The 23832-nt window shown below is 38.4% G+C and overlaps 2 protein-coding genes across 2 annotated transcripts; one reads left to right on the forward strand and one right to left on the reverse strand.

The window, feature by feature from the left end:
- The first annotated feature begins 1362 nt into the window (after positions 1-1362).
- LOC122316570 (probable pectate lyase 8) lies at positions 1363-7671 on the forward strand. Its single transcript, XM_043133197.1, has 7 exons — positions 1363-1604; positions 2169-2225; positions 3251-3325; positions 5409-6051; positions 6150-6253; positions 6576-6714; positions 6831-7671. The coding sequence occupies exons 1-7, from the start codon at positions 1498-1500 to the stop codon at positions 7050-7052; spliced, it is 1347 nt and encodes a 448-aa protein (XP_042989131.1). The 5' UTR covers positions 1363-1497; the 3' UTR covers positions 7053-7671.
- Positions 7672-10184: 2513 nt separating this feature from the next.
- Positions 10185-17555, reverse strand: LOC122316578 (inosine triphosphate pyrophosphatase). The gene is made up of 8 exons (XM_043133210.1): positions 17202-17555; positions 17049-17113; positions 16898-16961; positions 16740-16749; positions 11877-11908; positions 11672-11784; positions 10685-10761; positions 10185-10591 (listed from the first exon to the last, which is right to left on the reverse strand). Exons 1-8 carry the CDS (start codon positions 17332-17334, stop codon positions 10474-10476), a joined length of 612 nt encoding a protein of 203 aa, XP_042989144.1. The 5' UTR covers positions 17335-17555; the 3' UTR covers positions 10185-10473.
- Positions 17556-23832: the final 6277 nt, after the last annotated feature.

Here is a 23832-nt window from a genome sequence, read left to right on the forward strand (position 1 = left end):
GTTATTTTTGTTTGAAATATTTAGTTAGTTTAGTTTATTAGGCGCGCTTATAAGGCTTTGCCTTGTTTTCTCATTTGCACCTTCGCAGATGTACGTACTTATGTACGTATACGTACGTAGCTGCCTCGTTGCTTGTTTATTTGATCTTCTAACTTCTCTCTTTTTGAGATTGTCTATCATCATCAACGTTGTTGTTCGTATTCAAGTACTTTGTTGGAACGACCTCAATCCAATATTACAGTGCAAGCATCCCAACTTCCATCTATACATACCAACTGATCATCTCTTTCCTAATTTCCTCATGATCTAGAGGCCCAGTACTTTACCTATATATCCTCCTCTAAATTTACCCCCCCCCCCCCCCCCCCCCCCCCCCTTTTTTATCTTCCAACCCCAATTTACTTTTAATTCTCCCTATTTTTGACAAATTATTTTTTTATTACTTTACTGAATATAATTTTATTTTATTTTATAGATTTCCGACTGAATTGATCGATCCATCGCCGACCTCTTCCGATTGATACTTCAAGCTAATTAAACCGATCGAATGGACAGTTTTTCAAGCCAACCCCATAAATTAAATTTCCAAATTAAAAATAATAATAAAAAAAAAAAGTAAATAAAAACAGCCTGTAAGCATTATTATTCCCATGGTTGAAGCATGTTGGGTGAGTCAAATAACTTCAAAGGATGCCGAGGCCGTGATTGCCGCCTGGGAAGAATGACATGTCCCTCCACGCAACATGTACTTCACACTTCATAAATATTAAACAAACTATATTAAATTCTCCAAAATAAATAAATAAATAGAATGAATAATTTTTAATTTTAATTATTTTTCATCACCGCAAATTCAGCGAGCAAGGCCGTGACATCCGTACTCCTCACTTTGCCCCCCTCCGATCCTACCGTGACGGAGGAACAGCTGACGTGTCACTCCAAAGCTACGGTAGTTAACAACTGTTAAAAAGTCTGTTAGACGCTCAGAAGAAGCACGGACATGAACAATAGTGGCCAGTGGGAAAGGGTGGCGTTCGATGAAAGTGTAAAACGGTTAGTGGCAGTTAGGGATGGTGGCTAAAAGTGCCGTTAGGGTTAATTGATTGGTAGAAGAAGTGGAGCCCCTGGGTTGGGGTTCGATTCGTTTTGTGTAGGGAGTTGGTTGTATTGAACCTAACCAGGGTAAACATAACTGAGTTAATTAACGTCGTTACTGCGCACAACCAGTCAAACCGAAAATGATTTAATTTTAAGGAAAAAAGAAACAGTTAGTTAACGGCAGGGAAACGTTTCTTTTCGTTTGTTTGGTTTTGGTGCTGGTCTCTTAGCTTTATCGGCCTATAAAAGCCATGTTCTTGAGGATGACTTTCTGACTCTCTCCCATACTTGTTCTTCTTCCCCTTCCTTCTGCTTTCCTCTGCTAACTTCTCCTCTGTATTCGTGTCGGTCTCTTCCCTCGACTACACATATCCCCAGATAGAGAGAGAGGGAGAGACAATGGCAGCGTCCAGAAAATGTGTCGGGCTGTGCTCGGTGGTGATGGTAATGATGTTGTTCGTTGGGGCAATGGCTACGGTAAGGACTGACCAGATCCCAGAAACCAGGTAATTTTCCCTCTTTAAATTTCACAACCACTCACCCTCCCCCCTCTCTCTCTCTACCTCTGCCTCCTCTGTGTGTGTGTGAAGTTTTGTAGAGTACATTGTGAGAAGCAGAGCGAGATTTTCCTCTGTTTCGATTTTGTGCATCACATTTCCGGCCATTCCTTCGGATTCGGGATGTTTCTGTGTTTTCGGGATCTGGCGCTTTAGCACATTACGTGGTTTTTCTCTTCTTTTTGTGAAATAATTGGAACAAAGTAAAAATCAAATAAAGTTCATGTTAAATGTACATTTACACTGCTCCTCATTGACCGCCTTTGCGGACTCCATTAACTAATGCTCTTTCATCCCCAAGCTTTCATGTGAACTTTTTTCCCCGCATTTCTTGATCTTCTCTCTCAGGCCACCTAACCTCCCCCTACAAAAATGGCACATTAATAATACTCCTATTAAAGCCTCTGCTAGATTAGGTGTAATGGCGTCTCCTCTAAACTCACGACCCGTACAAATCCTTCATGATACTTTTAGGCTCAGATATTGACTTTTTTTTTCCTTCGTTTTTTACAGCAATGGAGGTACAGAACAATTGCAGAGCTCAAGCAACAACTCGTCAATGGTGGCGAGGTCAGTGACAATATATTTAACTCTCTCAAAAAGCTGTTAGGGGCTGAGCTACCAAACAAAGAACAAACCACCCGGCCCAACGTTAACATCACTGCTGAGCTGAGCCGTTGGTTTTGTCCAGTGTGTTGTGTTTTAGACCGTTGGATAATTCTCACGTTACAGTCGTGTCCAACCTTAAGATAACAATCTCAGCCGTTGAGATCCAGATCCCTTGATCTGGATCGTTTATTCCGTTAAGTTTGTTCTTTGGATACCTTCCCTGTAATAACGGATTGAGGGAAGAGAGAACACTGAAATTCTCTCTTCACACATTCCCATATTTACCATCACACAATCACTTAAATTCCAATGTATTTGTTATTTAGAAAATTTTTCTTATCATCTTCATACTTCACACATCATTTATTTTTATTTTTTTTTATTTTTTTTATAATAAATATATAATGTGTGGATGATAAATAGAATAATTTAATTAATTTAATAAGAATAAAATAAAATAAAAAATAATATTTAATATATAAAATGTATAATATAAAATGATATATAACATTCATCTATTTAGTTACGTAGAGGGAAAACAAGAATAAAAAATTCTGTAAGAATATCCTCTGGGCACTGGGGGGTAATGAAAGAATTTTAATTTTTTTAGGGTTCTTTTTTTTTTTGGCCGCCGACGACTGGCTCGTCGTTGCCCTCCCCCCCCCCTCTCTCTCTCTCTAGAAACTGTATTTTTTAGTTTTTTTTATTCGAGAGGAGGGGGGGAGTGAGTAAATGACCTCGAGCATTGCGCACCAACACTAATACTAGCTCTGTCCCCAACTGTACTTGCTGTAGCATTGTTCAATTCCCATTCTATCTACCACTACTCGCTCCGCATATACACACGTGTCATTTTCTAAATTTTCCACGTAGATAATATACCCCTACTTGGAAATTACTTTGTACGTTTTTGTACCTTGTTTGTTACGGTAATTAATTAATGTTTGTTTGTTTTTTTGGGGCTGTGTGTCGGTTGGTTATTCCAGTTCGGATATAGAGGTGGAGGGACTCAACGAGCATGCAGTGGATAATCCAGACGAGATTGCTTCCATGGTCGACATGTGGGCCTCTCTCTCTCTCTCTTCTTTATTATTTTCTCTCTGTAATTCTCACCATTTTTTCTCTATCTTTTATTCACGTCTATAAAGCCCAATCATCATTTTGTTGTTACTCTTATTCATCAGTCATCATGCCTTTTTAAAATCATATTCTTACCTTAAATCCAAGATAAAAATAACATTTTTCAATACCTACCCATTTGCTATTTTCTTGAAGTGTTTGGTTGCAGCACATTTCTTAGCAGTTAATGAGAATCACCCACACATTAACTAGTTTTTCTTTGTGTATGAGTTTGAACATGTTGTACTTTTGATTCATTCTAATTTGCATTTTGTGCCCTTGAGGTCTTTAATTTTGTTGTTAACTTTTCTACAGTGAGGCTACTCAAAAAGAGAGGAAAAAAAAGAGAGGAATAAGTCTACCAACGTTTTCCTATTCTTTTTTATGTTCTATATTAATTCATACTAATCTTTTGTCTTAAAGGGTTTGTTTAGGAAGTGAGATAAGATAAAATATTTATAAATAGTAGTAAGATAGTTTGTAAATAGAAGTGTGATAATTTAAATTGAGTATTTTTAAAATTTTGAGAAACAAGAGAAAAAGTCGAATAAAAATATTATAAAATTAAAATATTATTAAAATATAATTTTATAATATTATTTTTATTTAAAAATTTAAAATGATAAAATTATTTTTTATTTTTTATATAAAAATTTGAAAAAATTATAATGATTAAATTTAAAAAAATTGTAATAATGAATTTAAGAATTTTATATTTGAATTATGTTTAAAAAATGAAATAGAATGAGATAAAAATAATAAAAATTTTGAGATGATAGCTATTCCTTGACAAGGCATTTTGAGATAACAAGTTATCATGTTCTTTCCCACGCTCCCATGCCCTGGTGAAATGAGATCCGTGTCTCTCGTACATTAGATACAGTCCCTTCACTCTGTCTCTTCCTCTATCCCGGTATTTCTTGCACTTCTAGTACTTGCAAAGGTACAATGCTTCTGTGCATACGCGGTTGGATGCATAAGAGTATTATTAGCATCCGTCTATTTCCTTTTTATTTTTTTTCTTTCAAGCTATAAAACAAACATGTACTTTTTTAATATGGGACAGCCTTTTTCAAAAAATATTTTGTTAGACACGTTAACAAAAACTACATTTTGTTAAATAATTCATTTTTATTAATAATAAAACATTATCACAGCCCTGATTTACCCATAATCTATTTAGCGGAAGAGAAAGTGATAATACTAAATGTATAGGACTGCTTTCTAATACTCTTATGCATCCAACCGTGTCGGCAAAGGACTGTACCTTTTCAAGCACTAGGAGAGCATACATATTTAGAAATAGAGGATGTGAATGCTCATACATCTACTTCTACTCCATATAGGCAACTGTTTTTGAAGAATCATTGAACTTTTTAATCATGTCGGTTTGTAATCTGATTGGAAAGTTGCTTTATATTGTACGAGTGGATGTGGAATATCTTTGTTGTAAAAGTAGCTAACAAAGATGATACAAGCTCTTCCAAAAATGGGTGGCTCCATGTCAAAAGATGATATTGACAGAAACCTGTTGATATTAGAGCATCCTTCCAAGTTTATTATAATTATTGTCATCCGTTGTGGTTGAATATTTATTTCTGCATAACATAATGCCAAGCAGTGGGAAGAAAAGCTCAGTTACTCTATTATATTGATAATGACCCAATTGTGATCATTGGAAAAATGTTATTTTTATTTTGTCTTTGTACGTTGCCTGTTCAAAGCTCAGATTTTGGTAGGTGTAACCCAAATTAATAGGAGGAAAGAGGCAGAGGAGGAAAATTATAACCACCGACACTACAGAGGAATTCCCAGTCTTTTCACACTAATAATTGTGTTACAGAATAATACTGAAAACAATAAACATGAACAAATAGTTGAATTTCCGAAGCATCTTTCGCCTGAGACAGTTATTAACATACTGAATAAGAAGCAGTTTTGCATATATCCTATGTTTTAAACGATATTTGAACTGCTTCTGGAACATTAATGGTGGGAATTAAATCAGTGTGTTTGATATGGCAGGAGCATCCGCAATAGCACTGAGAGAAGGAAGCTGGGCTTCTTCTCGTGCGGAACCGGCAATCCCATTGACGACTGCTGGCGCTGTGACCCCAACTGGCATCGTAACCGCAAGCGCCTTGCAGACTGTGGCATTGGATTTGGAAGAAATGCCATAGGTGGCCGTGATGGCCGCTTCTATGTGGTCACCGACTCCAGCGACAATGACGCTGTCAACCCCAAGCCTGGCACTTTGCGCCATGCTGTTATCCAGGACAAGCCTCTCTGGATTGTGTTCAAGCGTGACATGGTTATAAAATTGAAGCAGGAGCTCATAATGAACAGCTTCAAGACCATTGACGCCCGTGGGGTCAATGTCCACATTGCTAATGGAGGATGCATCACGATCCAATATGTTACTAATGTTATCATTCATGGTCTGCACATCCATGACTGCAAGCCAACTGGCAATGCCATGGTGAGGAGCTCCCCAAGTCACTTTGGTTGGAGGACAATGGCTGATGGCGATGCCATTTCCATTTTTGGCTCGAGTCACATATGGGTTGATCACAATTCCCTCTCCAATTGTGCCGATGGCCTTGTTGACGCTGTCATGGGCTCAACTGCAATTACCATTTCCAACAACCACTTTACCCACCACAATGAGGTGTGTTTGATTGCATTTACTCTTGACTATCTCGTTAAAATGTGCTTCTGTAATTGGAACACTCACACTGTTATTTATGTTTCGGGGGAAAAAAAAAGGTGATGCTGTTGGGCCATAGCGACTCTTACACAAAAGACAAGCAGATGCAAGTGACCATTGCCTACAACCATTTTGGAGAGGGACTTATCCAGAGAATGCCAAGGTACCATGTTACTTTTATTTTTCATATTAAAAACTCTCTGTTTTCTCTTTCTTTACTTCTGCCTATTACAGAGAAAATAATTTCCTCATGTTACCGGTGTCAAGATGCTGTCCTGCTGATACATGCATCTTTCACTCTTTATTATGATAAGAAGTTTTGTTCAAATCATGATTTTGCCTTGTGGTTGCCGACTGGAACATGAATATGCTGCTGAGAATTTATTTAAGAAGAAATAAAAGAAGACTTTGTTCAGGTTGTTTTGGCTAATTTTCTATAATGCGTTTGATTAATCTGACAAGATTCCAATATATTATTACTCCAGGTGTAGACACGGATACTTCCATGTTGTGAACAATGACTACACTCACTGGGAGATGTATGCCATTGGTGGAAGTGCTGAACCCACCATCAATAGCCAGGGTAACAGATATGCTGCACCAACCAATCCCTTTGCAAAAGAGGTATTGCATATAACTCATAGCCTGTTGCTGTCAGTTTCATGGGCTTCTGTCATTAAAATGAGGCAAAATCACATACTTAAATTCATTGATTGTGAATGATACATTGCCTTGGGCAGGTGACAAAGAGGGTGGAGACAGCTCAAACCCAGTGGAAGGGCTGGAATTGGAGATCAGAGGGGGATTTGTTGTTGAATGGTGCCTATTTCACTCCATCAGGAGCTGGAGCTTCAGCCAGCTATGCCAAGGCCTCAAGCTTGGGTGCCAAGTCGTCTTCTATGGTCGGCTCTATAACATCTGGTGCCGGTCCACTTGGTTGCCGCAGAGGCCACCAGTGCTAGTGTCATCCATCCCATGTCAATTAAATTGGCCCAAGAACAGGCCATTAGAGAGTCATTCTCTTCGTTTGATTTTTCAATATTACTATATTACAGCAAGAATCCAATATCCACATTACATCCAATGTTTCATCATCTCCCTGTGTCACATATGTTGACAAGTGTACATTTTTTACACATGTCATTATATTGTTGCACCCTTGTCCAAAATTCCAGTTTGTTGATCCCTCTGTTACTTCTCAACCTCGGCCTGCTTCAACTTGATGAAAGAAACCCTATTTTTAGGAGCTGGTGCAGAAGCGTTGTTCTCATTTGTTTTCCTTCTTGCCCCTCTCAGCCTTCTAACCACCATTGGTCCTCCATCTGTATCTTTCCAGTGTCAATCTTGGTCCCCACAAGCTGTTGTCTCTTGGTTTTATAGCATTTGAATGATTTGAGTTTCTCTTCGTGTCTTTTTTTTTTTTCTTCTTCTTCTTCTTTCCTTTTCTCGATGTGTTTATTTATTTTTTTGGGTCTAGTAATACAAGCAAAAAGTACGAATGTCAAACTGGAATTACCAAAAGACTTTTGTTACAGATGATGATGCATAGCAATAGCAGTGATGTTCTTTTCTCTCTTTTTCCTTTTGGCTTTTTCCTTGGCAATCAACTCAAGCAATCTTTTACTTTTTGGGTTGAGATTGTGTGTTATCTTTGTGGTGTTATTATTATCATTATGCTCAGATGTCGATGTTCTTTATTCTACCGGCATTTGTGATTCTTCCATGTGCGCACCATGCACACCCACATGACATTAACTCATTTAACGACCTTACTAACATCACATGATGACCTTTAACTTTTTCACCTTTTGATTGTCGAGGAACTTCTTCTGCTCAATCATGAGTTCCCATTTTGTAAAGTGAAAACAAATGAAAAGGAGTAGTCACAAGAACTTCCAATAAATCCCTAAACATTCCATAGTTAGCAACAATATTAACCCATTTAACTCAAACAGGAAAAAGTAGATGCAGAACATGAAGCAGTGACTCAACCCCCACGTGCACTTCAAATCCCCCACCAGTTTGCTTCTAGGCAAAGACTTAACGATGATGACCCCCACTCTTAACATGTCTGTGGTGATTTGTTCATGGCTAACTGAACGACTCGATTGACCCGAACCCAAGGCAGTAATGAGAATTGAGACCTAATTCACAGGTTTGATGATGTAAAATTCATGAATTGTATATGAGTGGGGACCCTGCGGCATGTGAGGAGTATGTTCTCTTTAAGAGATGGGACCCTTTTCATTCATTTTTCCAACTTGCGAGGCTTGTGTTTTAGTGATAGAGAAATTGAGATGGGAAAAGAAAAGAGGAAAGACAAGAAAACACAACACGTCAATATTGTTAGGTCATAGCAATCTATATTCACTCCTCAATAAGCCTAACGTGGCCTATTTTTCTTATTCACCTCCATACTAAATCATACAAAATCAAAGTATCCATAATGTTCTAAAATTCATTGTCGAACTCAAAATGAAATTTTGAAAACAACTTAAGTTTGGAACTCATTAAAAAGGTTTAGGATTTGACTAGGGCCTGGCATTCGAATGTGATTCTCATATCACGTTAGAGAACTCAAGATTTTACCATGGCCACGATGAAACCATGTCTATGATGTACAAAAGCCAAAAGGTTTTCCCTTTCTTATTGGTTTCCACTGAAGAGTTTACAAGAGTAAAAACACAACTATGAGAATATGCTATAAACACCACACCACTAAGTTTTAGGTACGATGATCAAGATATTCCAGCAATATCCAAACATGTACATATGAGTGCCTTCATTGTTCTTTCTTCTATCGGGCTCTTTTTATGTTTTTATTTTATTAATTTTTTTTCCAATCGGCCAGAAGACCATTCATGGCGGCCTTGAGGAAGTTTCCTTCCATTAACGTGATATGAGAAGTTTCCTTCCGTTAACTACTATCGCATGTACAGTCATGGTCTGATAGTACCTGATAACATGGTTTATTGTTGCTAATTAACTCCTGTTTAGGGCCTAATCCTTCAACTGCAGTTGTGACTCTGCTCTATACTTTGCCTACTTATTATTTTGGAATGTGAAAAAGTTGAATTGTTTATTATATTTTATAAAAAAATTTAAAAAAATTATAATAATAAAATGAAATGAAACGGTTTCTAAATCCAAACATAACCTTATTATAAAACATAATAAAGCAATTATATTTTTTACCCCTTTGGGCCATATGATTGAACATATTGATAACAGAAGAAATGAGGGTGCCACCATCTGCCGGCAGTTGGGTAGAACTATATAACACCTTGGGCCTTGGCTGAGACAAGTACCACTACCCATACTTTATAGCCATCAAATTGGTAAACATTAATACCTTTTGCCCTCAAAGATCAAGAGCTGCCAAAATTGTTGAGGAAATTAGGTAACAGAAAGACAGCCACTTTATTTGGCAGCCGAAAGCAACTGTTGGTTCAAAAATTGAAGGACAGATATCCTGCAAATCAGTAATTTGGCAAAGAATCCTACTCTTCCTCAGTCACTCCGCCAATGTAGTTTGGGAGTACTACAACTACAAATAAATTATATAAAAATAATTACAAAAATTGACGTGACTTTATACGATTCATCAGATTTAATTTATAATAAAATATAAATTATTTTTATAAACCACGTCAGTTTGTAAAATTACTTTTGTATAATCCCTTCATAGAGTCTCTTTACATCCTCTAAGAAAATAAAAAATTCTAGTATGAATCTCAAATATGTCTACTAATATATTTTAATTTTTTTAAAATTTTTCTTAATGGTTAGAAAGTGACTGTTAGTGAATTTTTATTTTTATTAAGTATGTTAAAAGAAGAAGAAGAAGAACCATTTGCACATTTTGTGTGCAACCTAGCATTGTCCATTGTGTTAATCACAATGCCAACCTTTGTGGATCCTTCCTTTCATGCGACGACAAGCTGCAAGGTCAAATTTCATGTCGCATTTACTCTCCATGAATAGTAATACTCTCTTTCTTGGGTCACTGAATTTTCGTATGGGCACACAACCTCAAAATTTCATAACGAGACACCATTAGCAACCATGATCAGTGAATAAACATGGGATCAGTATGTCAAAATGCATTTGGCTATCTGGTATTCCATCTGAGCGTGCTCATAAAGAGCCCTAAAATAATGATAATGTCAACCACAATCTCTCTTTGATAAGAACGCTACTCACCGTTCTCCACCCAAATTAGATAAGAAATGGGAAACCTACTCTCTTTCCCTTTTCTGTTCTTTCCCCAACTGAATGTCTATAGTTTTTTGTCTACAGTAGAAGCGTTAATGTTGAGATGAACAGCTTGCAGTTGTCAAAAGATACATTATGCAATTGCAACAAGAAAAATATGTCGCTGGCTCAGACAGAGTCTATCTGGAAAGTGTATCCAGCATCTGCAAAATGAGATTTTACCAGATCAAGGGCCTTTGAGCGGTGAGAAATCTTGTTCTTCTCTTCCTTTGGCATCTCTGCATAACTGTAGCAAGACAAATACTACAATTAGGCTGAAATTACTGTTGAGCATTGATACAAAACAGCAGAAATCAAATCGGGGGAGGCATGGGATTACGTTTGCCCATAGCCATCAGGTTGAAAAATAGGATCCCATCCAAAATCATTAGGTCCCCTTGGAGGAACTATCTTCCCCTAACAAGTGAGCCATAAATAATATGTAAGTCCCATTGATATGAATATCAGCTTCTTAAAAATTTCTGTTCGCTCATTGTTTGCTCAATTACAAATATCAGATTAAACAAAACAAAATAATCAGCCACAAAACAAGCATGAAGTTAATCTTTCCAAGAAGTTAAGGACAAAGGTTTAAGGGAATAAAAAATAAACAAAGTCATTGTATATTGTTGGGAAAAAGTAGCTAAATCCCATCTGTTAACAAGTGCAAAACTCATGTTTCTCCCAGCTGATAATTTCACCAACATAAAAATATGGCTAGCAGACTCTAGTCCATAAAGGGGTTTATCTGTGTGGCCCAGACAAGTGCAAGGCATGACTTTCCAAGCAAAGTGTATCTAGACTCAGCCCCCTATGTTGTAAGTGGAAAGGGAAGAGTCTCAAACCCCTTTCTCGTTCCCTTGTACAGCCCTTACCTGGCAGTTCTATTTGAGAAGGTTACCAAGAATTATAACTTCAACTAATCAGGTCTGACCATCAATGCCTGGTATATTTTTAAATCTGGACTACTAGGCCAAATAAATTACTTGCAAAGCCATCGTTTCCTTTTCAAATAGTTCTTATAATGATTTTGGCCAAAAGGACCATTTAAAAATTTAAACAACTGAAAATAGCCTATGTTGTTGGTTTTGAAAGTAAACCAACTTACATCTTCTGTGGAGCTATCATTGTTACCAAATAAAAGCACATCTCAAACTTGCTCATACTTCAGTTCAAGCAGAATAAGCATGCCTCCTAAACAATAGCATGCATGTTTTATGATGGTCAAATTCATTGTAGATTACTCGAGTACAACCGCTGAAAATAAATTTAAAGTACATCTTAATTGCTCATCAGAAGTATGTAATACACAACTACAAAATTGTACCGGAGTTCTCCCCAGGAATGTAATTGGTTCAGCATTGGGCCCAAGAGCAAAAGAAAATGCACATAAAGCATAAGCTGACTTATCCTCATATGCCATCAACATATTGTTCAGACCTACAAGAGTTGAGATTAGCATCAAGTAAAAATCGAAGCAGCTGGGCATAAAAAGTGTAACAAAAGAACAAAGGCAATAGAGCAGTGTCAACCTTCATGACCAAGCTTCTGCAGGAACCACTTGCTGCAATGCATAATGTCCTTATTAGAAATTAATCATCAGAGTCAAAGCAAGAAAGTCAGGAACACAAACGACCAGTGATAACAATGAAGACCAAAGATTGAACTTGATAGAGCTCCAAATCATAAAAAATAGAATCAGAAGAGATTTTCCCACCATATCATTCTACAAAATAAACTAAAAGCCAATAAATGCCATCTTTAGTCCCATTTGCCAAGAAAAGAACTCCACTAAGTATCAAAATCAGTAAATATGCTTTGCCACATTATCAAAAGCTCATCAAATCTCGAATTCTATCAAATATATTTGTGCTGTATATATGTTATCATATAAATCCTTACATCCATATTTTGTCAATTTCTAGTAGATCGCTTGTGAAATATTAGTCATGCCCCGAAGAAAAAAATTTAAAACTTGCAAAATCTCCCCACGGCCAATGGAGGTGATGGACATGGAGGTCAAATCTCCAAGCTTTGCTAGTGGATTGCCTTATCCATCCACAGAGAAACCATCCCATTTTTTTCTTTGGGTGCATGACTGATATAAATTGACAAAATATGGATGGATGGATCCATTTGATTACAGCTCGACCTACAAGGATCAACTTGAGAAAGTTAGAAACCTATGGAATAGCGCATGACAGCACATGGAATGATTCGATACTTCCCCCAAAACTTATCTTAATTATAAACAGGTCTGCCCAGCTCAACATCTCATTCATAAAAATCAAGCAAAATGCTTGGATTCACTTTCAGCCATGTTTTCACCCTTTACATCTGATTTTTCCAATCCATATTCAAGCTACAAAACCTAATCCCCATTCTTCAATATTTAACATTTCTAAAACAACTCATTTTCCCGACTTAAGTCCACTAGAATGGAGATGTTGATAGACTCTCCTACATCAGAAAATGTTTCTGATGATCCGACTCCCATGTGGACCTCTTATATGATGAGACTTATAACAATTAACAAGGATCATTAGGGGCATCAAGTTTGCTCTAAACAGCTGGGCAACCTGAACCACTTTACCAGAACCATTTTTTTCCTAAATCATTTCAATCGCTTGAACAATTGGGTGAGGCAAAAAATCTTTGTGAAAAAGTTGCCTTTCTTATAAAGGCAGATATAAAAGAGTGTGATAGAAATATCATGTTTGGAGATCTTTCCTCCAAGTAAATGATAGACTCCTTACAATATTGGTAGGAATGTTGCATAGTCCTCTTGCTTCTAAAATTAGCAAATGCATATGACTTACACTATGAAGAAGTTTTGTACTCCAAACATGTGTTTCAGGCAAGAAGGAAATTGCTCATGTTTTAAGGTCACAAGAAGGGCAGTGATGAGAAAATGTAATTAACTGTCATGTGTCCTACAGGAAAAATAAAATAAAATAACGGATATCTGCAATTGCTGATTATTAGGCCAATGGACCCAATCACATGAGGTTAAAAACACAAATCAATATTTATGGATAGTAAGTTGCTCATATCATGCTGATTCAAAATCACATGATTATTTCCTGGAGAATGGAAGGATAAGGGTACAAAATAGAACCAGTGCTGTAATCTGCATGTGTGTGTGTGTGTGTGTGTGTGAGAGAGAGAGAGAGAGAGAGATACATAAGTGCCAATCATGCACAAAAGATTTCTTCTCCCAGGCTTCCTATTGATATCAATGTATAATGTTTAGAGTAATTGAGGTACGCATGTTGAAGTGTAGTCACTAGGGTTGTAGTTCACTTCTTAAAGGCATACCAGGGCCCATCTATATCCTATCATAAGAATACATCATACTGATGTCCCATTATAGCATAAGGGCCTGACACATAACGAAACCAAGGAAAGTCGAAGCCACATTTGGGCTTGCACTCTAAAATAAAATTAGTCAGTTTTACAATTGCAGCCCTTTGGAATAATTACAAATGATAAAAACTTCTCCCACCTAGGTAAAGTGGGATGTCATTCACCATCCTCCTATACTCAATCCAGGGTGTAAAATCTCCCCACTTATTTTTTTTTTTTTAAGAAGAATAGAACTTTATTGATAGAAAAAGACATTGCTCAAGTACACAAGAAGTATACACGAAATTCACCTAGAAACAACTAAGCACTAGTGATGGATACAAGCAAATTATGAAAACTAGCCCCATTACAATCAATGACAAAAGCCCAAGAAAATAGAATGTTGAAAAAGAATCTCTTCAACTCATCCAAGGGACACTCCTGGTCTTCAAAGCACCTGCCATTTCTCTCCATCCAAAGACACATAATAAAACAAGGAATCATTTTCCACACAGCAACAATGCGAATGTTGTCCTTGAGGCCTTTCCAACACTTAAAATATCCACTACCCTTCTAGGCATAACCCATGCCACACCAATCTGGCTGAAGATATCATCTGGAAAAAACATGGCTACCTCACAATGTAACTATAGATAATCCACAATTTCCCCATTTTTCTTACTAAGCCTCCTAGGAAGGAGATACCAAGAATCTATCCAAACAAGACCAAGCCCAATTGCTGGACCATGTGCACATGCCCCCAGTCAGAGGTAAATCCAATAAATCCAAATAAAAAATAAACTCAGTGAATTTGGTCATAGCATGAGTAAGCCAAGCTTCTCCCAATCTTTCACTCAGAAACCGAGTGATATTAAAATCACCTCCAATACACCAAGGCAAGTCCCACCAACTGCACAAACCTGCTATCTCAACCCATAGATCCTGCCTATTGCTGTCCGCATTCAGCCCATAAACACCAATTAAAGCCCAGTCAAGCCCATCCTCCATATTCTTCTTCTTCTTCTTCTTTTGTTTTCTTTTTTTTTTTCCTTTTTTTTTTCTTTTTTTTTAAATGTTGGGAAACCTTTCCGAGGCAAGGCCCGAAGGGAGCCACCCCTGCAGAGTAAACCCCGTTTCTGTGCACCGCACCCTTGGAAGTTTCCCTACACGAAACTAGTTAAATTGCTGGCTTTTCATCAAGGGGTGTGGCCCTAAAGGATTGTTTGCACCCATGATGTGTTGAACCTTGAAGGGACTGATACTCCAAGACCAAGGCCTTCACCACTTGGGCCAACCCCTTGGGGTTCATCCTCCACATCCTTAAAAGAACAAGCCATCAAATGGTTCCCAATACAGTCCTCAGTAAACTCATTCACCTTCTTATCCCACATAATAAGAATACCTCCCAATGCTCCTTTGGATGCAAGGAACTCCATCCCACATATGGATATCCCCACAAGCTTCTAATGATGCTTCGATCAATTAAATCTAATCATGTCAATCCCAACTTCAATTCTTGACACCCTCATCAAGTAATTCCATTATGGGTGGCATGACACAAGTTCTACACTTTTGACTATAATTGGCTTGGCTTTGATACCCTTTGTATTAACCTAAGCCACATATGAGCTTATATTCTAGAAGGACCAATTAAGGTTATGATTAGAGTCCATTGACATCTTAATAAAGGGCAAAAAATTCAATTTCTCGAGAACATGAGATCTCATTTACCACCCTCCAACACTCTGTCTAGAGAGTTAAATAACATCACCAGTTAGGCCCCTAAATAGTGACTAATTTAAGTAAAGAAAAACACCCTTACAAGAAAAAAACATGCAGGCAATCTAAAAGTGTAGCTGCACGCAATGCACCACTCCGTGAGGGGTCCTTATCCTTAATGGAATAACCTATCACAACCATCCCATAATTTTTTAAGTGATAAAAAAAGATTATTAATTACTTACTACAGCACTTCGAAAGATCGAAAAGGAGAAGAGGGAAAAGAGAATTGGGTACTTTGAATAACCATTAAATGAAATAGAAAATTACAGAAGAAAGGAAGGCAAGAAATCCTATGGACCTGATAGATGCAGGAACATCAGTTCAGCATTGACATAAGTACGCCATAACAAAGTACCAGAGAGTGATTTTCCATGGGAAACCTCCTATGTCATTCAGCCACTAGAGGGTTATACTCGGAAACCATATTAAATCTTATGATTAATTTGCAAGGCTAAGACCCTGAGACCAACCGACAACAAGAACTTTCTATAATCAACAGAACAAAGAAGTTTTCATTTCATATTCTTCATGACAAAACACGCTATAATTAACAGGTGAGGTACTACAATTAACAGCTGAAGTAACTGACAAAACATACTACAACCCATTGAATACAACAATTGAGCCTGGGAATTCAGAAATGTTAACAGCATCAATGGATTCCCACATAAGAGGATGGTTGACTATCTTTTCCTAAAGCAATGTTACTATTAACAGGTTAAGTAACTGGCAAAAGTACTGCATTTTGACAGTGAAGCATAACTCTGTACTTGGGCTTCACATAGATTTCTATTAATAAAATTCTTAATTGTAAAAAAAAAAAGAAAGAAAAACAGCGAAGCATAAATGCACAATTATCAATGACTTCTATACAAATATGCCATGCCCAAATCAAGAATACAAATCGCTTCGCCCAAATCAAGAACACAAATACACCTTGCCCAAATCAATAGTACAAACATGCCTCGCCCAAGTCAAGAATCGGCCAACAAAAATCAGCAAGACATTTTTTTTTCATGAATAGAATGCGTGAACTTTATTTTTCCGTTCCATATATCCATTGCACCTTTTTTTATCAATTTCAAGAATGCCTTCTCATATTCTCTGCCATTAAGATTCTTATAATGCTGTTACTCGTCCTATAAATGATGATTTAAGTAAAGAATTGAATCCAGCAGACACAAATGGCATGGGCAAGAGCCCTCAAAAAATTGATGAGATACAGAAGTTCACCTCAACACTAAGAACGAGAGTAAAATAGAACTTACACGTATGGCCCTGCAATAGTTTCAAGCAACCAAAAAAAAAAAAAAAATCAATGATCAATCACTATAAAGATGATTAATAGATGCATGCATGCGTGTATATAATAAATGAACCTAAATGGCACCCAAGGAAAACTTGAAAAGGGAAAAAAATTACGTACCGGGTAGACCCTTTAAGGCATTGAAACAGAGGCAAGTGTCTTCCACCAGTACAGGACCGTTCACCTTCCCATTCAAAATCATATAGATCAAAATTTGGAAATATATACGTACGTACAGAACATGAGAGAGAGAGAGAGAGAGAGAGAGAACCTCAACCGAAGCCAAACGAGCCTTCTCTTTGGAAATATCCTCGGGTTCACCTTGCAATTCTGGCACTGCGAAATATGAAAAGAATTAAAAAAAATAAAGAAATAAAAATTAGTTGAGAGAGAGAGAGAGAGAGAGAGAGAGAGTAAAGTTTACAGTCAAGCTTGAGAGACTGAAAAGGAATGGAGTTTCCCAAGATGGCTCGGACTTCCTCGAGCTTCTTGGCGTTGCCGGTCACGAAGGTCACCGGCCGTGGTACTACCAATCCCGATGCTCTTGCGGCGGCCATTTTACCGCGTTTTCTACTTTTTGCTTGGATTTGGTATAGGGGAATAAGAAAATTTTGGGGTTACTGCCTCAGTCAATGTAACATGTAACAGTGTAACACGCAGGGCAGAAGAGAAGGGAATCTCGCTTCAAGGGGAGAGTCCCGGAAATATTGAGATAATTTTTCTGAGTAACTGTATTGTAATAATTTTGCATAAACCTCAAGCCGTTAAAAATTTAAAAGTACCCTACCTAAGGAAAATAACAGGTAATCATAAAAGACCCATCAAGCCATGGGCACGACTGGGCTAATCCTTACACTGAATTGAAATTAAAACAAATATAAGAAAAGATAACGGGCCATAGGCCCAACCACTTTGCAGTAGCCCAAGTATTTGCCCAGCCCCCACGAGTAACCCAACCTCCATCTTCCATTTACACTTCTAAGTCCCGATCCCTCTTGCTTTTGTCTTCTTCACTTCAGTAACCCAAACTCGCCTTTTGGAGACCTTGGTCAAGCCTCCAAACATTAAGGGTCCAACCTCACTTTGTTGCTCCTCTAGTGACAAATATGACTCTTTTGCTTGGTGTAGATCACTTGTAGCCTAAAATGAGCTTGGGTGTAATGAGGCTAGGGTTCTATGGTGGGAAGTATGGATGGAGTTTGGATTAGGTGATCATGATTTGGGTGATGATGGTGCATGGCTAAGTGACCCTTGGTATGTTAGGCGCCACTTGTGTGCTAGGGTTGGATGATGGGTAATCTTGGCTAGGGTTTATAGATGAGTGAGTGAGGCTAGATTTGATGAGAGTTCAGTCAAGACTAGTGAGGTGTATTCGGCTAGGGCAAAGGTGGCTTGTGAGATCCTAAAAGTTAAGAATTGTGAAATTCTCAAAATGTAAAATTTGAGATCTAGGATGATAAGGGTTGGCCGAAAATGGGTAGGATGGATAAGGGAAACGTGTTTTGGTGGGAAGATGAGATTTGAGTGAGCCAATCAAAGGTAATTGACCAATCAAATTATAGATGGAAAAGGAAAGTGAGACTTTTTAGGATCTAGGATTTCGGCCAATGATGGGCTAGGAAAGGGAGGCTATGGCCGAATTGTGGGTTGTGAGATCTAGGGTTTTTTGGTCTTGTTTGGCTATGGGAATTGATAGGGGACGTGTAGGGCAAAAGGATGGGCTAGGGTTTTGTGGTTTATGGCAATTGAAGGTGATGGAAAAGGCAAATGATAGGGTTAGTCGAATTGCTTGTTTGGGAGATGAGATTCTTCAAGAAAATCTTATGAACATGTGAGAAATCACATGAATACAAGAGATCTATCAAACCACAACACAAACTGAAATCCCAATGGAGGATTCGGCCTCTCCACTCCAAATCAATCAACAAAACTCCACAAGAACACAAAAAGAGAAAATGAAAATTACAAAGGAACCAAACAATTTTTGATTCACGAATTGCACAAAGAATTGAAAGGAAACCTCAATATATTAAAGGATAAATTGAATCAATACCAATTTATGAATTGCACGGTGAAGATCCTCTCCTTGGGGATTCACAAATTGCACTCCAAAAGAGTCCAAGTGCATGAGCACTGAAAATGACAATCTCCAAGCTCTATGGCCGGCCACTCAATTTTCAAAATGCCAAAAGATCCTAATGAAATGTCTAAAGGTCCTATTTATAGAGTTTACAAAGTGTAAACCCTCAAAAGGTCCCCAAGCAAATTAAAATAAAATAAATAAAATAATAATTAACAAGTCTTTAAATAAAATAAATAAAAATAATAAAATGGATAAATTAGCCATGGTGGCCATAGAATGCAATGCCCATGGTGGGCTATAGTGGTGCATGGCTCACGGCTAAGCTAGTCATGGTTCGGTCTGCAGCTTGCTACATGGCATGGCATGGTGCCACGCGTTGGTCTGGTGGTGGGCACGGCATGGCGCTGTGCATGGCCTGCTAATAATGGGCATGGCATGGTGCCAAGCCTAGGCCTGATGGTGGGCTATCGTGCTGTTGCTGTGGTGCCCAGTCAAGTGGCTTGGCAGTGGTCCTACATGGCCCAATCTGGTGGCCTGGGTGATGAGCATGCATGGCTCAAACTGACGGTCTTGGCTATGGGGCCGCAAGGCATGGGCTGGACCGTGTGCTGGTTGGCATGCCTGGTGGGCATGCCACTAGCCTTGCCTACAAGGCACAAGCTGGAGCCGTGCATTGGATGGCGTGCCTGTGGGGGCACGCCACTAACCTTGCCTGCAAGGCACGGGTTGGCGCCGTGCGCTGGATGGCATGCTTGTGAGGGTGCGCCACTAGCCTTGCTAAGTGGTGCTGGGGCACGCATGCATGCGCACAGGTGCACGCTCAAGGGCACGCACAAGCTTATACACATGGTCTGCGCACGTCTAGTAGCTTCCATGGTTGCCCGCTGCGTGTCATGGTCTGAGCCAAGACATGCAAGCAGGCTAGCCATGTGACTATCCTGACCCTCCATGAGTCGTGTCGAGGTGTGGTCCCGAGCAAATCTCCTAGGGGTTATAACCCCCTTCCACGTCGTCGACCCCTAGTAGCCACCACCGTCAGTAGCCCAAGTGTTACATTACCACATCCATTAAAAACACATTGCCCACAAGGTGTGGGAAGGTTGATTTTAATTTATAGTGATTCTCCCACAATGTGTCTTCCTTACTCTGTCCCTGCCACTGAATCAGTAGATCAGTTACCGGCAGGTCATTAACAGGTCTAATTCTTCAGTTCAGAACTTCCTCCAGCTCATGTTATAGCACCCCTTGATTATTCACTGCAAGTAATTGAGTGGCGCCATTGAGATCCCGTCTCCCACCCTCTCATTGAGTTGCGAGATGTGGAAGATTGGATGGACCTGCACACTGGTTGGAAGCTTCAGTCTATATGCCACATATCTGATCCTACCTTACACTTCAAATAGGTCGGTGTAGTATGGAGCCAGCTTCCAGTTTCGACGTTGGGCAACGGAGGTTTGATAGTAAGGCTGCAATCGTAAGTATACCAAGTCCCCGACATTGAAAATTTGCTCTTTCCATTTCATATCTGCATTTTTCTTCATGCGTTCTTGGGCTTTGTTGAGGTTGGGTTTTAGGGTTTGTAAGATCTAGTCTTGTGTTCTTAGGATAGATCCACGTCCTCAACTTTAATGAGTCATGGGTTGTAAGGCAGAAGTCAATGAGGTCTATACCCATACAAGGCCTCGAAAGGTGTTGTCTAGCTAGAGGCATGGGTGCTGGTGTTATACCACCACTTTGCAAGTGGCACCCGTTTCACCTAGTCTTTGGGTTTTTCAACCACAAAGTACCTCATATGCATGTTTTATGACACTTGTTCACAATCTCAAACTAACCATTAGTTTATGGATGATAAGCTATGCTAAAAGCCAGCTAAACTCCCTGAGCTGAGAACAACTCTCTCCAAAATAAGCTTGTGAAGGTCCTATCCCTATCAAAAACTATAGAATAGGGAAGGCCATGCAGCTTGAAGATGTGTTTGATGAAAAGTTGTGCCATAGACTTGCTGAGTATGGATGGCCCAAAGGAGTAAAGTGGTTGTACTTCGTCAATCGATCCACCACTGCCCAGATGACAGATGGTACTAAAACCATTAGAAATGGGTAACCCGTCTATGAAGTTCATGGTAATGTGAGACCATGGCTATGAAGGAATTTGTAAAGGTTGTAGAACCCACTAAGGAGGGTATTATCAGTTTTTTGCACCTGAAAAGTCTCACAATTCTACACCACTTTATGCACATCAGCTCTAAGTCCAAGCCAAAAGAAGTCGCTCCTACTTTTAAGTATTGTCTTGGTTAGGGGTGAAAATTTAAACTGGAAAACTGAAGAACTGGCCCAGACCAAACCGGTTGGTTTGGTTTTGAACTGGTCCAGTCCGGAATCGATTCCTACATTTTTTAAATTTGGTCTAGTTTCAATTCTTGGCTTTTCAGGACTGGACCAGACTGGTTTACAAAATATATATAAATTAATTTTTAATATTATATATATAATTATATATAAAATAATTTTATATTATAATTAATAACATAAAGTTTTATCTTAAATATGAATATTTGTTTGATCGTATGTTATTAATGTAAAATATATATTAATTACATTTTATGGACTAATAAATTCTCAACATATTCATTTTGATAAATGTATAATACATTAGTAATACTAATATACATTAGAAAATTACATTTTTTTATGACATTGACACTTGATTAAAACTGAAAAATCAAACTGGAATCGGTAAAATTAGAAGTACAAGTTTAGGAGGAGAATGGGTCCGAAATTGGTTGTTGAAAATGCAAAACCGGTGTTACCAGTCCGATTCCAAAATTTGTACAAAAAAGGACCAAACTGGACTGATTACACTTCTAGTCTTGTCAAAACCTTAGTGTCCCCCCCTCCCCTAGGGCCGAAAGAACTTTCATGCACAAACTGGAGTAATTTGTTCTTGAGTTATGGAACAGTAGTTATGTATAATCTGCCCTAATAAAACAATAGTCCTTCCCTCATAGAATGATGTTGGTTTAGGTGCCTTTTTTGGCACTTTTTAACTAGTTGTTGTAGTTCAGGACCCTTATCATACCCCTGCCTAATCCCCTCCACCCACTCTACAAAAGGTACTGAAATTAGAGTTAGAGAACCGTTCTCTTGCCTTTGCCTCGAGAGTGCATCTGCCACTTTATTGTCGAGACCCTTTTTGTACTAGACCACAAATTAGTCATATTCCTGTAGCTTACTCAACAATTTTTGTTGTATGAGTGTGCCTATTTTTTATTTTTTTATTTTTTTATCCAAGAGGTACTTCAAACTATGATGATCAGTTTTAACCACAAAAGATCTTTTCAGCAAATAAGGCCTCCATTTTTAGATGGCTATTAACCAATGCATAGAATTCCTTTTCATAGGTGGACAACAAAATGATTCTTCCTTTGAGGGCCTGAATAAGAAATGAAAGAGGCCTACCTTATTGCATTTGGATTGCCCCCACTCCTTTCCTTGAGGCGTCACACTTAATTTGAAATGGTTTAGAGATAAGTATGGTAAGGCTAAAACAGGTGGTTGAGTCAGGGCCTCTTTTAGCCTATTAAAAGCTTTAGTAGTGGCATCTCACTTGAAACTGTTTTTCTTCAACAAAGTTATAAGGGCAGCAACAATACTTCCATAGTTTTTGATGAACCATCTGTAATAGCTAATCAACCCAAGAAATTCCCTTAGAGCCTTCAAAGTCTTAGGTCTAGGCCAATCTACCATAGCTTTCAATTTCTCCGGGTTTACTCTCACCCTTGCCCCAAGATCAAATGTCCCAAATAACCAATTTCCTGGCATCCAAATTGGCATTTGTATTTCTTTGCAAACAGCTGTTGTTTCTTGAGAATTTCTAGAGTCAAGTTCAAGTGTTTGAAATGGTCTTTCTCACTGTTACTATAGATCAAGATGTCATCGAAAAAGACTAACACAAACTTCCTCAAGTAAGGTCTGAAAATCTCCTTCATTAGGCTCTAAAAAGTAGATAGTGCATATGATTAGAAATTCATAATGGCCTTCGTGGGTACGAAAGGCTATTTTATGCACATCAGTAGGTCTGACCCGTATCTGGTGATAGCCAGATCTGAGATCCAGCTTGGAGAACACCTTAGAGCCACTCAACTCATCCAATAATTCCTCTACGACAGGAATATGAAATTTATCCTTTATGGTCACTTGATTTAGAGCGATGTAGTCAACACAGAGTCTCCAAGTACCATCTGCATTTTTGACCAAAATTACTAGGAAGGAGAAGCAACTTTGACTAGCCTTGATCACCCTGAGTGTAACAGCTCTTGTACTATCTTCTTGATCTCATCCTTTTGATAAAAAGGTTATCTGTAGGGAAGTACAGTCACTAGTTTTGTCCCTGGCAGTAGGTTGATAGTATGAACATGGGTCCTACTAGGAGGAAGTCCCTTTGGCTCTTGAAGCACATCTTCAAACTGTTGTAGTATTTTTTGCATTGGTGTCGATAACCTGGTCTCCCAAGTCAGCTCATCTTCACATAATAATTGTATCAAAACACCCATTGTTTCTAATTTCTCCCTCTCCCTGCAGGAGCTTTCTTCTAACCATTGAGTTGGTGCTAGTCTAGACAATATAATATTTCAGCCCCCCAAGATAAATTGCATAGTCAATTTCTCAAAATTCCATACAATTGTGCCTAAAGTTTGTAACCATTTGACACCTTGGACCACATCACATCTAGCCAAATCGAGGACAAAAAGATCCATGGAAAATAGGAATCCTTGGATATTTAACTCCTTGTTTCTTCCCTTTACTAAACAACTGATCACCATTTGCCATCCTAACCCTCATATTTTTCTTCACACAAATAGGAAATTTAGACCTTTTAACTATTGTAGGACCCACAAAATTATGGGTATTGCCTGAATCAATTAAAATCACAGCCCACTACTCTATTATTTTTCCTTTTACTCACACGGTTC

Source organism: Carya illinoinensis, chromosome 1 (genome assembly GCF_018687715.1).
Source record: "Carya illinoinensis cultivar Pawnee chromosome 1, C.illinoinensisPawnee_v1, whole genome shotgun sequence".
Classification (NCBI taxonomy): domain Eukaryota; kingdom Viridiplantae; phylum Streptophyta; class Magnoliopsida; order Fagales; family Juglandaceae; genus Carya; species Carya illinoinensis.

What these genes read in the sequence shown, in the direction of transcription:
- LOC122316570 (XM_043133197.1), top strand. Translation starts at nt 1,498, where the DNA reads ATGGCAGCGTCCAGAAAATGTGTCGGGCTGTGCTCGGTGGTGATGGTA. An exon ending in CTTATCCAGAGAATGCCAAG is followed by an intron (nt 6,254 to 6,575) that starts GTACCATGTTAC and finishes TTATTACTCCAG; the next exon opens with GTGTAGACACGGATACTTCC. An exon ending in CCAATCCCTTTGCAAAAGAG is followed by an intron (nt 6,715 to 6,830) that starts GTATTGCATATA and finishes TGCCTTGGGCAG; the next exon opens with GTGACAAAGAGGGTGGAGAC.
- LOC122316578 (XM_043133210.1), bottom strand. Translation starts at nt 17,334, where the DNA reads ATGGCCGCCGCAAGAGCATCGGGATTGGTAGTACCACGGCCGGTGACC. An exon ending in CTCGTTTGGCTTCGGTTGAG is followed by an intron (nt 16,962 to 17,048) that starts GTTCTCTCTCTC and finishes TTGAATGGGAAG; the next exon opens with GTGAACGGTCCTGTACTGGT. An exon ending in GCAGAAGCTTGGTCATGAAG is followed by an intron (nt 11,785 to 11,876) that starts GTTGACACTGCT and finishes CAACTCTTGTAG; the next exon opens with GTCTGAACAATATGTTGATG.